General features: G+C 30.6%; 3 protein-coding genes across 7 annotated transcripts; all 3 read left to right on the top strand.

The window, feature by feature from the left end:
* Positions 1-440: 440 nt before the first annotated feature.
* On the top strand, positions 441-1,641 carry LOC114189226. Its single transcript, XM_028077943.1, has 2 exons — positions 441-1,215; positions 1,368-1,641. The coding sequence occupies exons 1-2, from the start codon at positions 485-487 to the stop codon at positions 1,378-1,380; spliced, it is 744 nt and encodes a 247-aa protein (XP_027933744.1). The 5' UTR covers positions 441-484; the 3' UTR covers positions 1,381-1,641.
* Positions 1,642-2,018: 377 nt separating this feature from the next.
* LOC114187771 lies at positions 2,019-4,774 on the top strand. Of its 5 annotated transcripts, none has more exons than XR_003605346.1 (3): positions 2,027-2,195; positions 4,220-4,323; positions 4,534-4,774. XR_003605346.1 is itself a non-coding variant. In XM_028076140.1 (2 exons), exons 1-2 carry the CDS (start codon positions 2,129-2,131, stop codon positions 2,798-2,800), a joined length of 354 nt encoding a protein of 117 aa, XP_027931941.1. In that variant the 5' UTR covers positions 2,019-2,128; the 3' UTR covers positions 2,801-3,207. The 5 variants fall into 5 exon arrangements, 1 of the variants encoding a protein (XP_027931941.1); XR_003605345.1 differs by having other exon boundaries at positions 4,514-4,774; XR_003605344.1 differs by having other exon boundaries at positions 2,019-2,195; positions 3,214-4,774.
* A 2,193-nt stretch (positions 4,775-6,967) lies between these two features.
* On the top strand, positions 6,968-8,529 carry LOC114187770 (pathogenesis-related genes transcriptional activator PTI6-like). Its single transcript, XM_028076139.1, has one exon. The coding sequence runs from the start codon at positions 7,398-7,400 to the stop codon at positions 8,220-8,222; it is 825 nt and encodes a 274-aa protein (XP_027931940.1). The 5' UTR covers positions 6,968-7,397; the 3' UTR covers positions 8,223-8,529.
* Positions 8,530-21,102: the final 12,573 nt, after the last annotated feature.

The following is a 21,102-nucleotide window of genomic DNA, read 5'->3' as shown; positions in this document are numbered from 1 at the left end:
TGAAGTTATGCTTTCATATAATCGATCATCTATGTAATAATCATTTTGTACTTTTAATAATTAAAATTGTGCAGGTAGAAAATGGATAAAAAAAGTTTGGACGCAACATAAGCTATTACTGCATAATATATGCTTAAGGAATGTTTTTTTTGTATGATTATTTTAATGTTAACAACAACGAACATTGATTTTCTATTTAGAGAGGTTGTTCACATAACATTTTGCTGTGTAACATACTCTCGGTTGCTTAATTGGATTAGATTTCAATTATAATAACTAAGTATATTTAACTGTATAATCCTCTAAGAACCTCTCTTTGTTTATCCTCCAACCTTGATTTGCCAGAAATAGGTTTGTGCCTCTGTGGTGACAAAAACTAGAGAAAAAAAGCATGATACAAATAACAACCCATTAATGATGTGAAAGCAAGTAACGTTCATTGGACACAGGTGTGTCTTCGCTTACCTTGAGGGTGGTGGTGGTGATGATGGAGGTGCCACCGAGGAATCCGGCGTTGCAGAGGGGTCCGAGCAGCCGGAGATCGAGCGGACACATGTCCTTGGGCGTGCATGACCGCCGCATGAGCTCCACCCTCAATGACAGCGATTCCTCCATTGACCACCTTGACAACGGACGTTACCACCCATATTGGTTTGCATTTTGTGCATGGTCATGCTTTATTCTTTTCTTCTTCATCATAGTCATTCTCTTCGCATGCATCACCTACTTGGCACTCCTCAAGGCAGGAATGCCAAAAGTTTACGTGAGAGCCTTCAACGTATCGCAGTTTGAAGTTGATGAAGGGTCACAGAAGATGAATGATGTTATAGGGTTACGGCTATTGTTCTCTAACAAGAACGATAAGCTCAAGCTTTTGTACGGACCACTTTCTATTGTTACCACAAGTGAGGATATCTTGTTGGGGAAGAACAACGTTGATGGCTTCTATCAAATGCCCTTGAATGACACCACTCTGGACATGATTATGACAGCGAACAATGTTGATGTTAACACAGATGCTGCAGATGACTTGAAAGCAGACATCAAATCCAACGAAATGGTTTTTGATGTATATGCTGGAGGGAACATTGGTTTTAAGGTTGGGAGTTTAGAGATAAACAATGTCCCATTTCTAGCCTCCTGTAATCAAATCAAGTTGATGGATGTAGACTTTGGAAAAAGACCTCCATGTGATGTTAAACTTTTTTCTAGCAGGTAACATTAATTAACCATATGTTTGCTTTTCGATTTATGAACCTTATGGTTTAAGAAAATGTTAATATGTTTGGTTTTTAATTTATGAATCTTATGGGTCTTTAGACATAACTAGTTTCTTAATTGTTAATGTGTGTAAAATTTTGGTGCAGGGCAGCAACTTGAAGAAAGCAGCTACGAACAAGTTTAGCTAGGCTACATTTTATCACATCCTTCATCGTGGGAGGACAAGTAATTTATATTTATAGAGATTTGAGTTTCAGAAAATAGCCAAGTTTACTCACAAGTCATTAGAGACACCAACGTCTTTGAGGTTTCTCATTCTAGATAAAGTTCTGCATTGTTCATTGCGAACATGTATATATATATGGTCTAATTAAAGATATTGTTGATTACAAGTTACAATATATACAAATATATACAGATATATACAGATATATACAGAGTCCGAGCATGACAAAAAAAAAAAAAACTACAAAAGAGATTTTGGATAGCAACTTTTTCGAGTTTGGATTCTCTGATTATTTTTCTCTATTGTATATTAAAATTATCTTACCAAAATATTGTTTTTAATACTTAACAGATGATAATAAAAAAAATTAGAAGAGAAACTGGACTCAATTTTTTCGCTCACGATCTCTTAAATCATTTCAAATACACTGAATACTCGTTCTCACTCGTTCATCAAGAGTAAATGTGTTGAAATTTTAAGGCACTTGCTAAAAAAATAAAAATAATTTTTTTTTTTGCAATGCATTAATTGTGTTTTTGATGATTTTTGTGTGTGTATATTTCTAAATGAATTAAAACCTTCTAGAATCCAACGCTTCTTCGATATATCCCTCTCTACCCGTCACTTCATTTTCTCCCTCATTGCTTTTCTTTTGGTTCTCTCCATCTCAAAGTTTCGGTTATGTCATCGAAACGCATCGTTAAGGAGCTCAAGGGTTTGCAGAAGGATCGTCCTACGTCCAGTGCAGGTGAGAACCCTTTTCTCTTTTCATTATACACTCTGATTTTAACGCTTCGAGTTCACTTTCAATTATTTAACCCTTTGTGTTGTTGTCTCTGCATGCATGACCTATCTTGTTTCGAATCGTTCGTATTTTTTTTTTCTGGTGTTTTGGTGCTTCTTTTTAACACTCGTGATGTTGGACTGATTCAACAAAACATAACCTAAATCGTTGTTTGCTGTTTTATTGTATGGTTCTTGTGTTTGCTTTTTATTTTACTGAGCCTGATGTGGTTATACTGATCTCGTAAGAATTTGTTGTCCAAAATGGCTTGGGGATGAATAGGAGACATGTTTCAAATTGTTGTTGCCGTCGTGTCGCGATTGTTGATTTTGAGGATAATTACAGACAAATGCTGCTTAAGTGATATCAATTACAGTTGTGATGGTGTTGTGGTGTCTGTTAGGATGCTGCAGGGTAGCTTAGGGTTTGTAAAGGAAAAAGACAGAAAAGGCATAAGGAATATAAAAACTTTCGATTTCAATGGGACACTTTGGATTTACCAAGACATATATGAGGTTGGCTTCCTCTTTCTTTTGGGAATTAAGGCATTAATGGCTGTGTACATATGAAATGTGGTGTGCGTGAAGCATAGTATCAAGCAATGAGTCCAGCAGGTTTGCCCATCTCATTCTTATTCTATAGATTGTTTGGGGTTATATCTCCCTTGATTTCGTTACTGGATTGACAAGATGATGCCACTGTCACAGGTTTATAAAGTGATTTTTGGTTGTTGTGAATTGCCGAACTAAATGCACTCACTTCATTGCCTTAAAGCATCTTTACACAACGTGAATGGTGGCATATTATTTTATCAAGAATGTTGCCACTCTACATGATTTCCCAAAGTTGATTATAAGTGATAGGACCCTCTTTTTCAGTAAATTCTAGTGAGTTATTTTGACTTTAGTGAATGGTTTTGCACATAAGCACCACTTACCATCCTGGAAGGATGGCTTAACAGAGGTGGTTAATCGATTTGCAGAAACCTTCTGTTCTTACGGGGCTGAAATGTACGTGTAAGACACGTCTACAAGAAACACTACTCAACTATCGTCTTCTTCTCAATCCGATATGTATTTGGTTATCTTAGTGCAAAGGCTGAAATGGCCAGCAAACTTGAGCTTCCAGACTTCGGTTGTATTCACCTGATATTTCATTTTTCACAGTTGAAATGATCAGTGAAGAGTTGTTCTGCTACTACAACTTTGCCTTCAGGGCTGGCTGTTACTAATTTGGAGCCCCCTAGTCTTGAAGCTTTTTTGGCTACTAGGACAGGCAACAATGTCAGGAATGGCTGATCCTGTGGAAGTCACAGTCTGCAGAGGAAGCCTCATGGGAAATGGCAACTTCTATTATTGAGAAATATCCCAATATTTGCCTTGAAGACATGGAAACTTTCATACGGGGTGGTATTGATAGGAAACTACCTTCTAAGTGGGATAGGCCTTTTTAGACATGCCATCTAAACGCACAAACAGTATGGGGCGTAATATTATCTATTAGTGGAGAGTTAACTAGAGGAGAGGAGTGTTGTGTGGTTCTTTTATGTGGTGATCCAATCGTTTGTGAGGGGATGATATCAGATTTGGAAATAGACATTGAAGACAAGGGAACATTTCTCTGACTTTGGGGAGATTGCTCTATTGATTCTTCTTTCTTTGTTATTTTCTTGTTTTTCTGCAGCACCTCTGATACAAATTGTAGCTTCTTCTCTTTTCTTGCAAATTTAGTGAAGAGTGGTCTTGGAAAGCATTCCTAGTAACAAAATTAAATTGTTGGATGATGTTATTACAGTCTTGATTTTCCTCATGTTAAGAATTTTTCTGTTCTTTGCTTGTTTCAGTCTCCTGTCTTTTGTATGCATAATTTTTCTCTTTGATATGGGGACTGATGATCTTAAGCACCCATGCTGGCTGCTAGTCAAGTTCTTCAATATCTGTCAAGTGTTGTAGTTTAGAAATTCTGAATTTAACGTCTGAGTACTGCAGGTTGCCTTTAAGACTAGGTATTCCACCCAAACATCAACATTAATGGAAGCATATGTGTTGACATTCTAAAATAACAATGGAGCCTGACCTTAACCATTTCTAAGGTTTGATATTACTTGTGTTTCGTGATTTTTTATGATTTTGCATAACGGTTTTAGCATTTGTAATTTCTGTGTTACCATATCCTCTTATTTTGACATTCGACATTGGAATAATATGTATTTCTGGCATATTATTGCTCGTGGCTACAACATAAATACAAACCTTGTTATGGCCCTGTTTGGATACATTAAGGTATGAACTTTTTTTAGCAGAGGAACTCCCAAAGTCACTTCTACTTGAAATGTTGAGAAATTGGAGCTTATACTCAAATCGAGGAGTGAGATTATTTTCAACCATAAAAATTGTCTATCATGTACTGTAACTTGTTTAGTTTCTATTGATATGTGAAACTGTTGTGTCATGATGTTTTTAATGCTTCGAAATTTAACTAAAGACTTGTTTACTGCTTATGTTTAAGAATTATATTGAAAAAACTGTGAACCTTCTTAGAAAGAGTATGGTTATTTTCTTCCCTCTTAACATCCTCATCTCACTATGTACGGTAAGGAGAGAAGTGTGGAATAAGTTGAGCGATGTAATGGAGGATGGAGAAAAAAACGTCGTGAGAATGTAAAGTGGGAGATTGTGGAAATAACATTAGCTTTTGTAAATTTATTGATTTTGCAAGAGTTCGTTATAGTAATATTTTAGTTACAGAAGTAGCTTAAAATAGAAGTCTGTTCTTTCCGTTGACTTAAGATATAATTTTCAAGTCAACTTAATGAGATGAACATATGATTCACAGATGTTTAACTTCTTTAATGGGTCTGCGTAAGGAATAATGTCAACCGCATGAATGACAGTTGGACATAGAAATATGCTACGGGATGATCATGCTCCTCCTGTAGCAGCTCAATCATGTTCTATGAAGAAACAAAAGATACTTTTCGTGAAATATTGTCTTTACTTGTCAGTGGAACTGAACCATGGTAAGTGAATTAATTATAACTTATGAGTATTTCCTTCGAAGACATTGGTCATGGATGAAATTGTATTATAATGTCCCACAAACTTTCTGCTTGTGACATGCTATTCCAAATGAGTGGTAATTAAAGAAACTATAGTTATGAACATGTATTGGACCAATTGCCTCTTGAAGCCGAGTTTTACTTTTTTCATTTTCTGGTAGAAACAAAAGAATTGTCACAATTTGGTGGAATTGAAAAAAAAAAAGAGTTGTTCTTCTGGAGAGAACTGTTACAATTCTCTGTGTGCGCAAACTGAAAAATTAAAGGAATGGGAAGTAAATTAAAAGGATGTCAAATACTACTATTTTTGTTCCAAATTCATGCAAATGAAATGAAAAGATACTGAAGCACTGTTGTACGATATTGGGTTGACCTCAGAATTTAATGTCTAGTACAGAAACATGCCTGCTGGAAACCACTGGGTATGCTGCTGCACGACAGAGACACGTTCAAGGTGAGGTCACCACAAATAGCTTCAATTCAAGTCAATGGTAAATAATATAATAAGACCAGTGGCTGATAAAAGCAGCGAGAGTCGTCTCTTAATTAACAAGCAACAAGTAAAGAAGGTGTGATTCCTCTGTAAATGCAATGAATCTTGTGGCCTCCACGTAGATAATATGACACGTGCTCGACTAACTAGCACGCTTACTTGTCTTTGCTTCCTCTTCAAGCCAAAACCTAACCTAATTAAACTTTTTGAGCAAATTCCTCCTCCCTACAATACTTGGACCCTTCTTATGATGTTAACGTTTTCTTTCTATTGTTCAATTCATTCATAGCTATTGTTCATCCGCCTCTTTCCTCATGATGTTCAAGCATTTGAGCGCTAGACAAGTGGTTCAAGCATTTTTTAATAAAGACTGTGGGTTCAAGTCATAGGATCAAAGTTGCATGTGTAGCATTAGACTTTGTGTCTCTAAATTACATGACCATATTACATTGTAGTCACCCAAAAGTAAAATTGCACACTAAAAAAATTAAAGAAACCTTGACCTTTTATCTTTTTATTTGTATGCTTGATTGATATATTCCATCTCAGTCAGGTACTGTTAATTAAGTAATCCCGTTCGGTGTCTGACAGAGAATAGACAAACTCTGCAAAATATTGTACTGAAAGATATTACTGCCATCTGCAAGGTCATCATGGGTTGGATAAGCCCAATGCTCAACGGTATACCATACTTTCCACTACTCACCCATTTCTTCCTTTTCCTTTTATTTTTCTTTTATTCATGCCATGCCACGCTTTAAAACAAACTATAAAAAGTCACGTCAATTTCATAGTTTCAAGGTTTTGTTTCCCCTCCTTCTACCTCCCATTATTCTCTAAATCACCTAATTACAAAACTTCACCATCCATGGAACCATAAGAATTGCGTGGTTTCAGATTCACCGACGTGGAAAGATTCCACATTCTTTCTTCACACCTCGCTTTCCTACAATCATTTTTCAAATCCTTATATAAAATAGAGACATTCTATTGTAAACATTCAAGAAACATGTAAACATAATATTAAAATACATACTATTAAGCACGTTTTGAATAATGCATTGCTCCCTGAGTTGAAGGAACAAAAATTGAAAATGCTTTTGATAATAAATGAGATTATAGTTTAGTTAAGAGTAATGGACACATAAAATAGTAGAAGACGTGAATAGATTTTGGTGGCAAAAGGATTTTTGTGTTGCCGACAGCGACATGAATGTACACACAAATACACAGTGATTCATGACCCTCCCCACTCAGACCCTCACTCACTCACTCACTCCATTTTCCCTCGAATCTTCTCTCTCTCTCTCTCTCTCCTTCAATTCGTTACCCAAATCAAATCCCTGAGCTTCACGAGAAAAATATTTGCTTCATCCTCCAATGGGGACACACCCCGTGCTGCACCATAAATACCCTTTAATCCTACCTCACTCACCTTGGCTTTCTTCTCTCCACACTCTTCGCCTCTTTCCCGCCAACCTCTCTAACAACATCTTCTCTCTCTCTCTTCCTTACCCTTTGGAATAACCACCCAAAACCCCCCTCTTTCCTTTTCCCTCTTCCTTCATGCAATTAAAACCATCACCTTTTCCCTTTCTTCATTCTCTTTCTTAACATGAGTGACACAAACCAACCTTTCATGTCCCTCCAACCAACCATGAATCTCCGCCACCCATTTAACCCACCAACCTCAAGCTCTAATTTTTACACCCACCCACCATGCAAAACCCCCAAAAAACCCCAACCACCGCACAAGAAGCTCCTCCGAGTCATCCTCACCGACCACGACGCCACCGACTCAGACTCCTCCGGCGACGATGAAAGCCCCCAAAACCCCTCAAAACACAAAAAAGTGAAAAGAGAAATCACCCACATCACCATAAACTTTCCCTTTGTCCCAGAACCCCCAACCGTAACCCCTTCTTTTTCCACTAACCCGACCCCGTTAACCCAACCCGAGAAGCGGCCCGCCGCCCCTCGCCGCCGGAACAAGTTCCGAGGTGTCCGACAGAGACCATGGGGACGATGGACCGCCGAGATCCGCGACCCGACCCAAAGAAAACGGGTCTGGCTCGGCACCTTCGACACGGCGGAGGAAGCAGCCGCCGTGTACGACGAGGCCGCCGTGAAGCTCAAGGGGCCTGACGCTGTCACCAACTTCCCCCTCGCCGCTACTGGAAAAAGAGAACTCCGCGTTTCGCCCCCGGAGGCGGCCTGCTCCGGTGACGGTTTCTCGTCGCCGACGTCTGTCCTCACTTACTGCGACGGAGACTCCTCGCCGTTTGACGGTTTCCGTTTCGGCGAGGTCGATGCATTCGGGTTTGACATCGACGCGCCGTTTAGTCTGACGGACGTTAACATGGGCGTGCTGAATCAGCGCTACGCGAAGGAAGAGTTCGGCGAGTTTGACCCGGACGAGTTCCTGACGTGGCCAAATTAAGCGTCATTTCCTCCTTTCTCAAAAAACTCAGGGACTGTTTAGTAATTGTACTAAGTTTTTGTCGTATTCGGTTTTGTATTTCTTGGAATTCCGAAACTACCCTCGGGACTAAGTTTTTGTGCAGCGTAGAAGAGTGGAGAGTGTAGAGTGCTAGAACTATAGACGTGAGCATTTTGGTAATCTAATTAGAGAATTTTGTCCTATGCTAATTTGTGTAATTAATTTCAATCTCATGGAAAAGAAAGAAGATGAAGAGTGAGTGAATATGATGCAAAATATTAGAGAAGGCCTTTATTGTAGTTTGTTATATATATTTATAAAGTACAATTTTTATTAAATATTATTACTTTTTCGTCATTCTAATTCCTTGTTTGGTGAGGGCAAAACTAATGATTGGCTTTCTGTTTGGAAGATTTTGATCCTATGATTGGTCGTTTGGGATTCTTTGGTTAGTAGGAGGGTATCACAATGATTTCCCTAATATTATAATTATTTCCATAAAGAATTTCCGATGTACAATTTTTCTTTAATTTATTTTCTTTAAAATCGAGGATGGAGTATAAGTAGAGCAACTTATATATTAATATAAATAATTGAGATGAAGAAAATGTTTTTATGGGAGGAATTGAGATAGACATTGTTCTATGAGTGTTTCTTTAATTGTAAGGTAAAGAACAATCATTAACATAAGTCGCCTCAACTTGCTATTTTAAAATCTCTCACTTTTTCTTTTACCTTTAAATAAAAATCTGATTTAAATGTAAAAGTTGAAACTCGTGTATTTTATGAAATCAGCATAAATTTTATTTAATAAAAATGACTGTAGAAAAAAAAATGTTAAAAACATTTTAGAAGCATTTCTCTTCCTTTTACAAAATATCTTTAGTGAGGGTTTTGCTTCCTCAGAGGTGACCTTTCACTTTCTTATCTGATAATATTATGTAATCTTTATATACTTTATCCTGCCAAATAAAACGACAAAAATTAAAATAAATGTTTTATCTATTTATATTATTATTACAATTGTCATTTCTTTTGCGTATACTTTCTCAGCTAGATTTATGAGTCATAATTAGATTTATTTATTTATTTCTTAAAAACAAACTTCTAAAGATTTTTTTCACATTCAATCAATTATAACTAGCTATTATGTACTCTTTTTCCGTACATATTAGAAAATCTATATAAGATCACAGCACAGCTTCAATAATTTAAAGAGATGAGATATCCTTGAATGAGATCTAGGCCATTCATTCAAAATGGAAAGTACAGTTTTATCATATCTTAGATATAATTCTATAGCGTGTATAAACTTAATACTTATGACTATTTTTCAAATTATTTTCAATATTGTTGAGAAAGATTTAAATTATTCGAAGATAATTATAAATGTGGATAAAATTTAATTTTTTAAATTGGTGTTCAAACGAAAATAATGATACGTATTCAATAAATATTTAAACGAGTACAGCATGGATGTTTGGTTTCTCAAAAATAACAAATGTGCCTGGTTTCTCAAAAAATAAATTTCATATTTATTGAATATAGAAAATAAAATGGATATAAACTTTTACTTCAATGAGGAAGACGTCATCGTCATCTTTCTAGTGTATAACACATAAATTATAAAATAAATACAATATTAAAGTTTTTTTTATATTTTTATTTATTATTTAACTGATCAAAGTTTACGGATTAGTCCTTCTGATAGCTGATACAGTCAAGATTATTAAAACCAAATAATTTACTCTTCTTCACAAAACATTTACAAAATATATTTTACTCTTCTTCAATCATCTTAATCATTAGATTACGAATTTCAAAAAATAATTTAATAAAAAAATATATTTGTAACCTAATGTAACAAAATAAATATATGATTTTTCTATTAATATATCTATGAGTTGCTTAACATATATAATACTATTCAATTTTGGTTTTTAATATCACAAATGTGAGGACAAAAATAAAAATTGCCATTTAATACACGTGTCATACTACATGCCAATTGTGACGTTATCATGCAATATACCAGCAAATAAATAAATTATAAGAACGAAGAGATTAAAAGAACACTGATAATACTAAAATATAACTAAATCTTAATTATATATTTGTCATGAGTTTAAGAAACTGTATATTATAAACAATTTTACTTAAACGAGATAGAACTATTAGAGTTTAATAGTTATGTATCGAAAAGGGAACTAACTTTATTACATTATGAAATCACACATCATAATTAATATTAAAGTAGTTATTATGAAAAGTAATAATCTTCATTTTTTGGGCAAAAAGTTAATATATGTTGAGGAAACTAATTATAGCATCTATTGTAAAAAGGTTTATAAAACCTGAAAATGGTTGATTTGGTGGGTCCTATGGTTGCTCACAAAACAATCTCAAGTGAAAAAAAAAAAAATCCAAGCCACCATGAGAATTTCTAACAATTTTTTCATATGTACTGATTTTAATTTATGAGATTTTTTTTCTAGAAATACTTAAAATAAATTCATCTATGCTAACGATTAGTCATACATATAAATGAATTAGGATATTCCTTTCAACTTTTATGTCGAATTTACGAGTTTCTATAATATATACACTTTATCTGGTTGATTATTATGCTATGTGGGACTTGAATTTAGAATGGAAAATTAGTGTCATTATATATATGATAGAGTGGTGAGAACTCAAATGCAGAAATTTGCAACAATGGTGACACATTGTTAATTTAGGAAGATTTGAATATTGATAAATTGATAGCATTTTTGCAGGTTGCAGTTGCAGATAAGATTAAGAAGAGAAAGTGGCAATGGTTGATTGGGTGCTTGTGTTTGTCTCTTACTTCACTCATTGGATCCATTCTCCACAACAAGACAAACTCACCAAAAACCCTTTTTTCATTCTAACCATTTTCATGTGCTTCCTATTCTAGCCCTCATCACTTTGCTTCAATCAACAATCAACCAAAACATATCTAGTGCTCAACATGTGACATAATTACAATTTCAATTACATGTTTCTTTGTTTTTTTTTTATGCTTTCAAAAAAAAAGGTAACTAAGAGTTAATTTATAGGGTTCATAGGGCACCCTAAGATATAGCAATGTGAGTGTATATGTTGCATTGTCACTCAACATATTGATGGAGAAGCCATCATGTAATACTACACAAAGTTACACATTCACTTCAAAGTTTGGTGACAATATCAGAATCACAAAAAATAATAAATCATATATAGAAAATGTAGAGTGATGATAAATTATTATATAAACTTGAGATAGTTCATATTGATTCATGTCAGCTTAATTTTCCACGTCGACAGTTTCATAATATATAAGTGATGGGTTTATATATAATATTTTTCATGGTTATTGAGAGATTATGGTTCTATATAGTTATAGGACATTAGTCTTACATATATAAGATCTTAGACACCAATTTTATACCAAAACCTTAAGACAATGTTGTTATGGGTCCTTATTCACACTTGGACTATTCCCACCATCAATCACTGATGGGTTTATATATTTCTATATGGTTATAGGACATTAGTCTTACACATATAAGACCTTAGACACCAATTTTACACCAAAACCTTAAGACAATGCTTTTATGGGTTTTTATTCTTATATAGTGTTTAACTTTGTCTTTTTTATCCAATGTGGGACTTTGACTCACACTTGGACTATTTCCAACAATAAGTGATAAGTGATAATCATTTATATATTATAAAATTGTCTTATTTTTAATTAATGTGAAACTTCCAACCATTATAACATTAAAAAAATGTTCATTACGATTTTTGTATTGAAAACCTAAAATTTGGGGTGTGTGATTCAACAAAAAAGCGTGATCATGCAAACTAAAGTTTAGCTTCCGATGATTCACAACACAGACAAATTCTGTATGTTATATCATATTTTCAGTAGATAAGTGTTTTAATTGGTGTTATAAATTCATCTAGAGAATGTTATAAGATTATTGTGAACAGTATAAGAGTTTCTTTAAATATTTAATCCACCTAAAACTCCATTATAGTATTCATTAAAGTAGAACATTATTATTTATTCCAAACCTAGCCTTAGATTATTAACTTATTGCTGCCACATAATCAATATGGTTTTACGAGTGAAAAAGGATAATTTAAGCTCTCTTTACGACTGAAGAAAAGAAAAATGGTCACATTTTAAATTATTTCTCTTTAAAAAAATAGTATAAATTGACCCATCTTATAAATGATTGGATTTCATTTAACATATAATTAAAAAAAACATGAATAAAAAATTGACCAACATGAATTAGTAGATTATGAAACATATAGATTTAACTAAATTTTAAAATAAAATAAATTTAATTTAATTTTTGTTATGAATAAAACTTAAGATTCCACAATCAATACTTAAAAATTTCATACATTACATATTTAAAAAATAAAAAAATGTCAACCCAACTTTATTTCTCATATTTTATAAACTTCAACTTTTCTTTTAGGTTGTAACATTATTTCATACCATAAATAATAAGTTCAAGAAATAATGCTTTATTTTTGTAATTTTGATTTTTTTTCAGTTAATGTTTAGGGTTTAATTTTTAACATTCAATCAACCACACATTCAACCCCATATAGAGATGAGATTCAAATTTTTACACATTATAAAATGTTTTTTCTTTTAATTTTTAATCTAACCCAACTTGTAATAATATGAGTTGACCTATTAATATGAAGTGTTTATGCCGGCTCTAGTAAATAGATAGATCCAAGGGAAACAAACTAAGAAAAAAAAGGCTATTTGAGGCTTTCAATGACGTGAGAGGGACAAGGGGACAAAGCAGATACCTCAAAGATTATTTATTATTCAACAAAAAGAAAATAAAACAATTTTTGAAAATACGTGATCAGTGATAAAATATTTACTATGGACATATCTACTGAAATGTTTGTATTTGACTCGTATAAAAAACTCGATATAAATTTTTTTACAATAGAATTAATATTTAACCAAACAAAATATGCAACTTTATAATAAATAAATAGAAAAGCTAAATGTAAATTGAAGAGAATAATAAATTCTGAAAAGTGCATAAGGGATAAAGGAAGGAAGGTTCATAGAAGGTAATAGCAAACTTTTCTAATGCAAGAGTGGTTGTGTTCAGCATCAAATCTGGTAGGTCAAGTATATAAGTCATACTCAAACAAATTTTTTTTATAATGTCACTGCATTGAAATTTCACCTTACAAATTAATTTTATGAAATTAAATTAGATTTAAAATATATTTTTAATATGGTATCAAAAATATAATTAGAAAATTTATCTTTGTAAAACTTATCTTAACAGGATGTGTGTATGTGTTGAAAATTCTACATTTATAGTATATAAGTGAAGTGCAAACCTCACCTTACATGATGATTATGTAAAATTGAGTTAAGTCTTTAAGTCTCCTTCCTAACATATTCAAACCCAAATTATCATTATTTAACTTTTACTATTATTTTGAAATTGAATAAACTGTTACACACATTTTATATTTTTGTTATCTAAAAGAACATTTTTCCTAGTTTTAGGAATTTATGAAACTAAATTTATTAAATTTACAACAATGTTCCTGTGAAAAACCAAAGTGTAACCACTGAAGCATAAGATACTAGTTTGATTTTGTTTTGGTTTGAAGAAAATTGCATAAGATACACGTGAAAGAAAAAATAAAGAAAAAGAAAAAGACAAAATGTTGAAAAGTGTAGTGTGGGTTATAGTTATGAGGAAATTTCAGGAACCGTGAAAGAGAATAGTGTTTAGGAGAAGAAGCAAAAAATGAATGGGTTTTGGAAGAAGAAGAAGTACATAAAAACAACCCAAATAATGTTTAAGAGACATTTCACAAAAACCAAAATCCAAAATTCTAGCTTCCAAGAAACCTCCCAACACTTTTGTGATAGAGACCTTTCATTCCAATATTCAATTCTTTCATCTCACCATTCAAATTTCAACAACAACCTCTAACATTTACTTCCATCTTGCCTCTAATGCCCTACATTCTAGAATCTACGATATTCAACTTATCGTTTTTTTTAGTGTTAATAAAAAAATTAAAAATAAGAACGTTATGATATCCTGCTAGGTCAGTATCACGAAATAAGGTTGAGTTAAAATAATATATATAATTTTATTTATAAAGAAAAAATAAAGTATAACTTATATAATTATAAAAAAAATCGCTTGTTCGAAGAAGGTGAAATATAAATATTTAAGTTCTTATATTCTAACTACTTTTTTCGTATTAAAAAATTACACAAGAAACGGTAGAAAGTTATATATCAGAAATATTGTACTATAAAACTAATATCTATTGTCAAAAGTCGATAAAGAATTACTTTTAATTTCAGAAATTGATCAATGAAAAATAAAGACAAGAAATTTTTATTTTACTTCTTTTTCGATTTTAAATATGATAAAAGAAAAAAAAAATAAATATGTTCTTGGTATTTTGATCTCCGGTGAAGATTGAAATTAGTTCTTATTCAAAACTGGGGCTTAATTTAGTCCCCAAATTTTATAAATGTGTAAATTTATTTCTTTTAACCAAATTTTGTTAAGTTTAGTTTACATTTCAAACGTGTTTTATGTTGTTTAGACCGTTTGACACATTTTTACCTCAATGTTAGTTAGAAAATATGGTTGAAACATCAAATAAACTTAATAAAATTCAGTTAAAAAAAACCAAATTCACGTATTTTTAGAGATGGATGACTAAATTAGTCTAAAGTTTTGAGGAGAGACTAATTCCAACTTTTTATTGATATTTAAAGGACAAAAACATATTTAATCCAAGAAAAAATTATATTTTTTTTTCAAATTAACTCTATATACATTTTATTATTTTTTATTCTTTATTATACTTAATTGTATGTTTTATTATTTATTAAATTAAAAAATTTATTTTATAAAAATTTATTTTAATTTAATTGTTATTATTATAAACATAAAATTGTAAAAATATAATTCTCTCTGGTGGTTGGGACCTCATTCTTTCCATGTGATGAGAGTAATGATGGACACGTTTGCCCCTACCCTCTTTAAGTACTGTTTAGGCACCATGTATTTATTGTAAACAACAAATTGTGGCAGATATTCAAAATAATGACAACATTAATTTCTAATGTACAAACAATAAAACATTCCCAACCTCTCTTTCTTTTACTCTAATGTCATGATTTACTTCTTAAATCATCATCATCTTATAAAACATACAAAAACATCATATATTCTTTTAAATTTTAACTCTGATTTTTTATTATTTTGTATTACAGAAACTGTGTTTCTTAGCATAGGTAATATTATATTTTTGTTCACAATTCTATTAGAAATTGTTGTATGATTATTGTTTTCAAGGATTAAAATTTAACAAAAAACTGCTTTTAAATCAAGATTATCAAGTAAAACTATTCAGAAAGTAAATTTACTTATGCTATCGATTCTTTTTAATACAATAGAAACTTTTAATTATGTAAGACGTTACTCCTTTTTATTTTTTTCATTAGTGGTTTATTTTTTCATATTTTTAACATTATTTTCTAACACCCTGAATTAGTAGAATTACTTTACTAATTAAAGCATTAACATAATTGGTTTTAAGCATAAAAAGAATACATAGGATGTTTCATGTATTACATTATTTCAATAATTTACATATAAGAAAGTTTTCAAAACATAATACTGAAACAAATGAAAGAAGAACTTTATGTAATACATAAGAATCTAACATAAATAACTTTCACCATCTACACTCTTATGTGACTATTTTAGTGTTGATGTCCTTACTTGCCCTATATATCATATACTCATATATAATATATAATAACATATTATCATTGTAAGTGGATAAAACTATAATAGACACAAAAAGGTAAAGGTAAGTTAGAATTATTAAATTTTTACCAATAGTTCTATATTATGATCATAATAAAATATCATACTTATATTTATATAAATTTACATATGATGATCATAATAAAATATTTATTATATAATTATATTCTTATATTATTTCATAAAACAAACAATTACATAGTTTCACTTTACACATTCACAGTATTTCATACTTATCTATGCTTTCATTCAATAGTTTGTGGTTTGATTTATGCTTAATGATGAATTAAAGACTCGTCTATTTAACTGGCTTGGATTGAGTTGAAAAATTGGTCTCAAACAGTGGTCGAATCAAATCATTACACTCTTGTTAGAGGCTACCACAAGATATAAAGGGTGTGTTGGATGAAAGAGTCTTGCACAGTAAAGTAATGATTGATTCAAACGGAAGTGGAGTAATCACATTGGGTCTGAAGTCTTTAGGTTCTAGGCTCTAGGAATGCACCTAAAATCCATTTTTTTTTTTAGATTTGCCATTCCATTTGTAGCATGAAGAGTAGAAACTAAACCTTCATTTTTTAACCTTAATCTTCACATTTATTTTCAGGAAAAGATCATGAAGATCCCTAAGCTAAGCTTGAAACATTCAATGAATGTTGGGCGCAACAAAGGGAATTGACATACGAGATTTGAATCCTTGACCCCACTTAAAAGACATAACTAACTAGTACTGAAGTTGGCCAAATAAGTCAAAGTTTTGAACCAGAAACACAATTTACCAGTACTGGAGCTAGCCATCAATTTGTCAATACTGAAGCTAGCCTAACAGTTAAAGAACTAAAGCCATGACAAAGGAAGGGAATGTTGATGCCTTTAAATTTGAAAATGGGCTCAAAAATAGCCATCAGATAGATCGAATATGACAATCATAGCTAAATTAATTTTGTCCTGCAAACAATAAGACTATAACAACCTAAAAACAATGGTCCAAGCTATAAACAATTTATCAATAAGTTCAACATACGATAGATCAACACATACCATAGAATTTACAAACACTCTACATTGCTCATCACATATTAGTTTCCAAACAAACAAAACCACAATCAAACAATCATACAATTCCAATTGAAACCAACACAGAAGTTAACAAAGATATTGGCAAGTATATAATTATTATTAGCTTCTCTTACCTAGATAGACGTTCCTAGACTTAGGTGTTCCTCACAAACTCTACCTCACATAGGTTGCTCTACACATGTAAAACTCTAATCAACGATCATAATACATCCTAACAATTCTAACTGAACAAAGATTCATCTTGAATCCTTAAACACCACATGCAAGCCCAAAAGACCCCACATGCAACAAATTTCTTAAAAGGCAAAAAAGAAGGGCAAAAGATAAGCTTACTTTGTTTAAAGATTATGATCGGATATGATTGTAGACCTTGATGCCAAGAGCCTTATGACATACTTCGATCTTTAAACAAATAAAAGATGAAGTCAAAGATCTACAAAGGAGACAAATGTTAGAAAAAAGTTTTAGAAAGATGATAATTCTTATAAAATAAAACTCGATTATTATTAATAGTTGAACTTTTAATAAATAAAATAATCAAATATCATCATTAAAATCACTACTACTCTTAAACTATTTCTTAGGTCCTTAAAGCTTTCAATAACAATATTAATTATTTTAGTCACAAATTTGTTTATAAAATATAGAAATGTCATTTGTTTGTTGTATTCATTTAATGATAATGATAGGTGTAACTAAAAAATGTCTCAATATCTCATATGATTACTCTAAATTCAAGTCAATGTAAAGAGTTTAAATGAATTAAACATTTCAAAGAAGAAATATTTATAATTATGAAAATTTTTGAATAATTAATTTCCCCATAGTCTTAATTAAAATATACATTAAAAGAGAAAAAACATTCAAAATTGTAAAATAGTAAGTTTGAAAGTTGACTCAAGGAAAAATTAACTATATTTACGTTAAAGTTGACATTTTAATCCATGATTAATATTTTTTTTATATATCTATCTAAAAAAAGTTATAACATTCAGAACATTAAATTTCATAAAAAAAGCAAAATATTTTTCTAAATTCATTAATAATTTTTCAATATAAGTAAGTTTGACTAAATGGTTTATTCAATTCCTGAAAAAGCTATTTGATGACCTTAAGGGGTGTTTATTGGAGAGAAGTCTTTAAAGTTTTTCAAAAATCTTAGGTCAAAAATATCAAATTCCTTCATCTGGTATGGCAAATTTCAAAATACTCAAGAATACGCATAAAATTCTTAGAAATCGTTTTTTATCAAGTCTTTCATTAATTTGTTTTTTCCTATGTCTAACATTTTGAGATATTTCAAACATGACATTTCCAAAAAAATTATCCTTAGAAATAAAATAAAAAAATTGTATATCAAACACTTACATTTAAGAAAATCAAAACCAAAATCTATGAAGTTTTCCTTAGTTTTATTTAAGTCTATTAATGCGATGACGCTGTTTTAGTTTCTTAACATAAATATATATATATGTTAATATCATTAATTGTTTGCACTTTTTTACTTTTAATTCTTTTTACTTTCCTTAATCATTCAATTAGAAGCATTAATAAAGAGGGATAGAGGTTGAAGAGAAAGACACACACTCATATAATTCTCCATTTTCATCAAAAAGTTTCACACACAACAAAAACAAAGTCTAAAGTATAAACGGGTATTTCTTTCTCATTTTAAAATTTTGCTTCTTTGTTCATCATTTTCATTCATTTTCTTCTATTTTTATTTTATTTTCTTTGTATATGATGGATTCTTAGGTTTCATCTCATGCTATTTCAATTCATTTTCTTTCATTTTTCAGTCAATTTGATTCTTACTGTTAAATTTATCTCATGGAGGTGTAATTTGGTTGCTTTCAATATTGTTATAAATAAGTTTTATGTATTCTACCATTGGTAATAGATATTTAGCACCTAAATTTTATTGCACACATAAAAAAAGTTTCTACAATTTAATATACAAATTTTAGTGCTAGTTCTGTATTTCAAAAGTAAGAAAAAAATGTTTCAAAATATATACTCTATATTATTAATTTTTGCCTAGAATGTCAAATACTCTTACGTCGAATCTTGTATGAAAGTTTTCTAACCGAAAAAAAAAAGAAAAAAATAACGATGAAGGGATATCCATGTTGAACAAAAAAAGTTTTCTTTGATTTTTCACATTTTTGTAGAAACATTTTTTTTAAGTGTTACTGTTTTGCAAAACTTTGACCTCATGCATTCAACGATATATTTAATTACATTAATATTATTAATAATGACATAAAGAATTAACATTTTCAAAATCAGTCTGGTCACTAGATTAGGAGACACAGTTATTTAGGTTGAATATGTCAAGTATCGTTAAAAAATATTTATATAACCACTAATAAAAATTTATTTATTTGATAACCTACTTCAATTTTAAATTATTATTATTATTATTATAATTATTAATATCCAACACCAAAGTGATATCGATTTCCTTTTCATATTTTCACAACGTTTACAAATTTCTGAAATAAGTTTTGTTTTTCAAAATTACCGAAACCAAAAAATAAATGTTAGGTTTAAAGAAAAAAAGAGAGCTTATGTCTAATTTAAAATAAAAAACTAAAATCATATTTAAGTCTAACTAAAGTTAAATGTCAGAACATCTAGAGTTCAAAATAATTATGAAACTAAATTTCATAAAATTTAAGGCCACTAACACACAATAACGTTTATTAAAAATAAACTAAATAAACATAATTATGTATTATCACAATCCATTGAGCAAAGTCATATCAATTATATAATATATTTTAATAAAGAAAAAAAAATCTCCCAAAACAAATTACAGATTTTGGCCCATTAACTAAATTTGAACAAATTCAACTAGATTTAGTGATTTTAACTAGAATAATTTTAAAGGGTAAATGAATCATTCAGTGACCAATTCTCAATTCAACCAGCTGGAGCACCTCATAAAACTGTAAAAAAATATGTTATCTCTCTCTTAATATGGTATAATATAATGTCCAGAATTTTTAAGAAAAAAAAATGTATCATTTTCAAATCAAAAATTGGATGCATTTTAGGACACAATAACATTTTTTTTTATGATTTTCAGATTCACTCTAACAAATTAATAAAGGATGGAATCAAAAAAGTTGCAGTCTTGGATGTGGGGCAGACTCATCAGGTCCAAGACTTCTAAGTGGCATTCAGAAAATCTTAGAAGTATGTAATGCAAATTACAATTGGAATAATCTTATGATATGCTTTTCTTATCATTGTCAAAAGCAAAATTATAATGTCTAGTAAATAAGGATTCAACTTTTTCTAAATATATTTAAAATAATATAATTACAACTTTACTAAATATCACTTAATTAAGTTATATATATATATAAGTAATTAAAAGTTGTCAACTTAATAACTTGACCACGCCCATATTAATTTTTGATAGGATTGTGACTTTTTACTACATTAATATAGTTAAAATAATGAATAAGTTCATTTAAATACCTTTAATTTCTCAAATCAAAATAAAAATTGCATTTTTTTTTGTTTCCTTCAGAATATTAGTTATTTTTAGCAAGAACTTTGAATTCGTGCCTGAAGAATATATAAGCTAAAGTTCCTGAGTGTTATATTGTTATTTTGAAAATACATGTGATTTATAATAAGCAAGAAAATTAATTAACAAGAATGGAATATTTTGGTGCATTTATTATTAATATTTTGTCCATGAACCTCAGAACAAATATTAAGAAATTGTTGTTAGAAATGTAGCAGGGTATTCCTTAATTAAATCTATCTGTGTCTGTGATAACTAACGAACCAAAAGGTTCTTCCAAACAGACATTTGTAGCTAGCTTTAACAAGAAAACAAAAAATAACGTTGGTGTCATGTTATAACATCTTGTTTCAATACTCTTCCTCACAAAACATACTGGGCAAAAAGA

The sequence above is a fragment of the Vigna unguiculata genome, chromosome 6 (assembly GCF_004118075.2).
Source record: "Vigna unguiculata cultivar IT97K-499-35 chromosome 6, ASM411807v1, whole genome shotgun sequence".
NCBI lineage: Eukaryota > Viridiplantae > Streptophyta > Magnoliopsida > Fabales > Fabaceae > Vigna > Vigna unguiculata.
The sequence above is the reverse complement of the archived record's forward strand: the minus strand, read 5'-3'. Positions and strand labels throughout refer to the sequence as shown.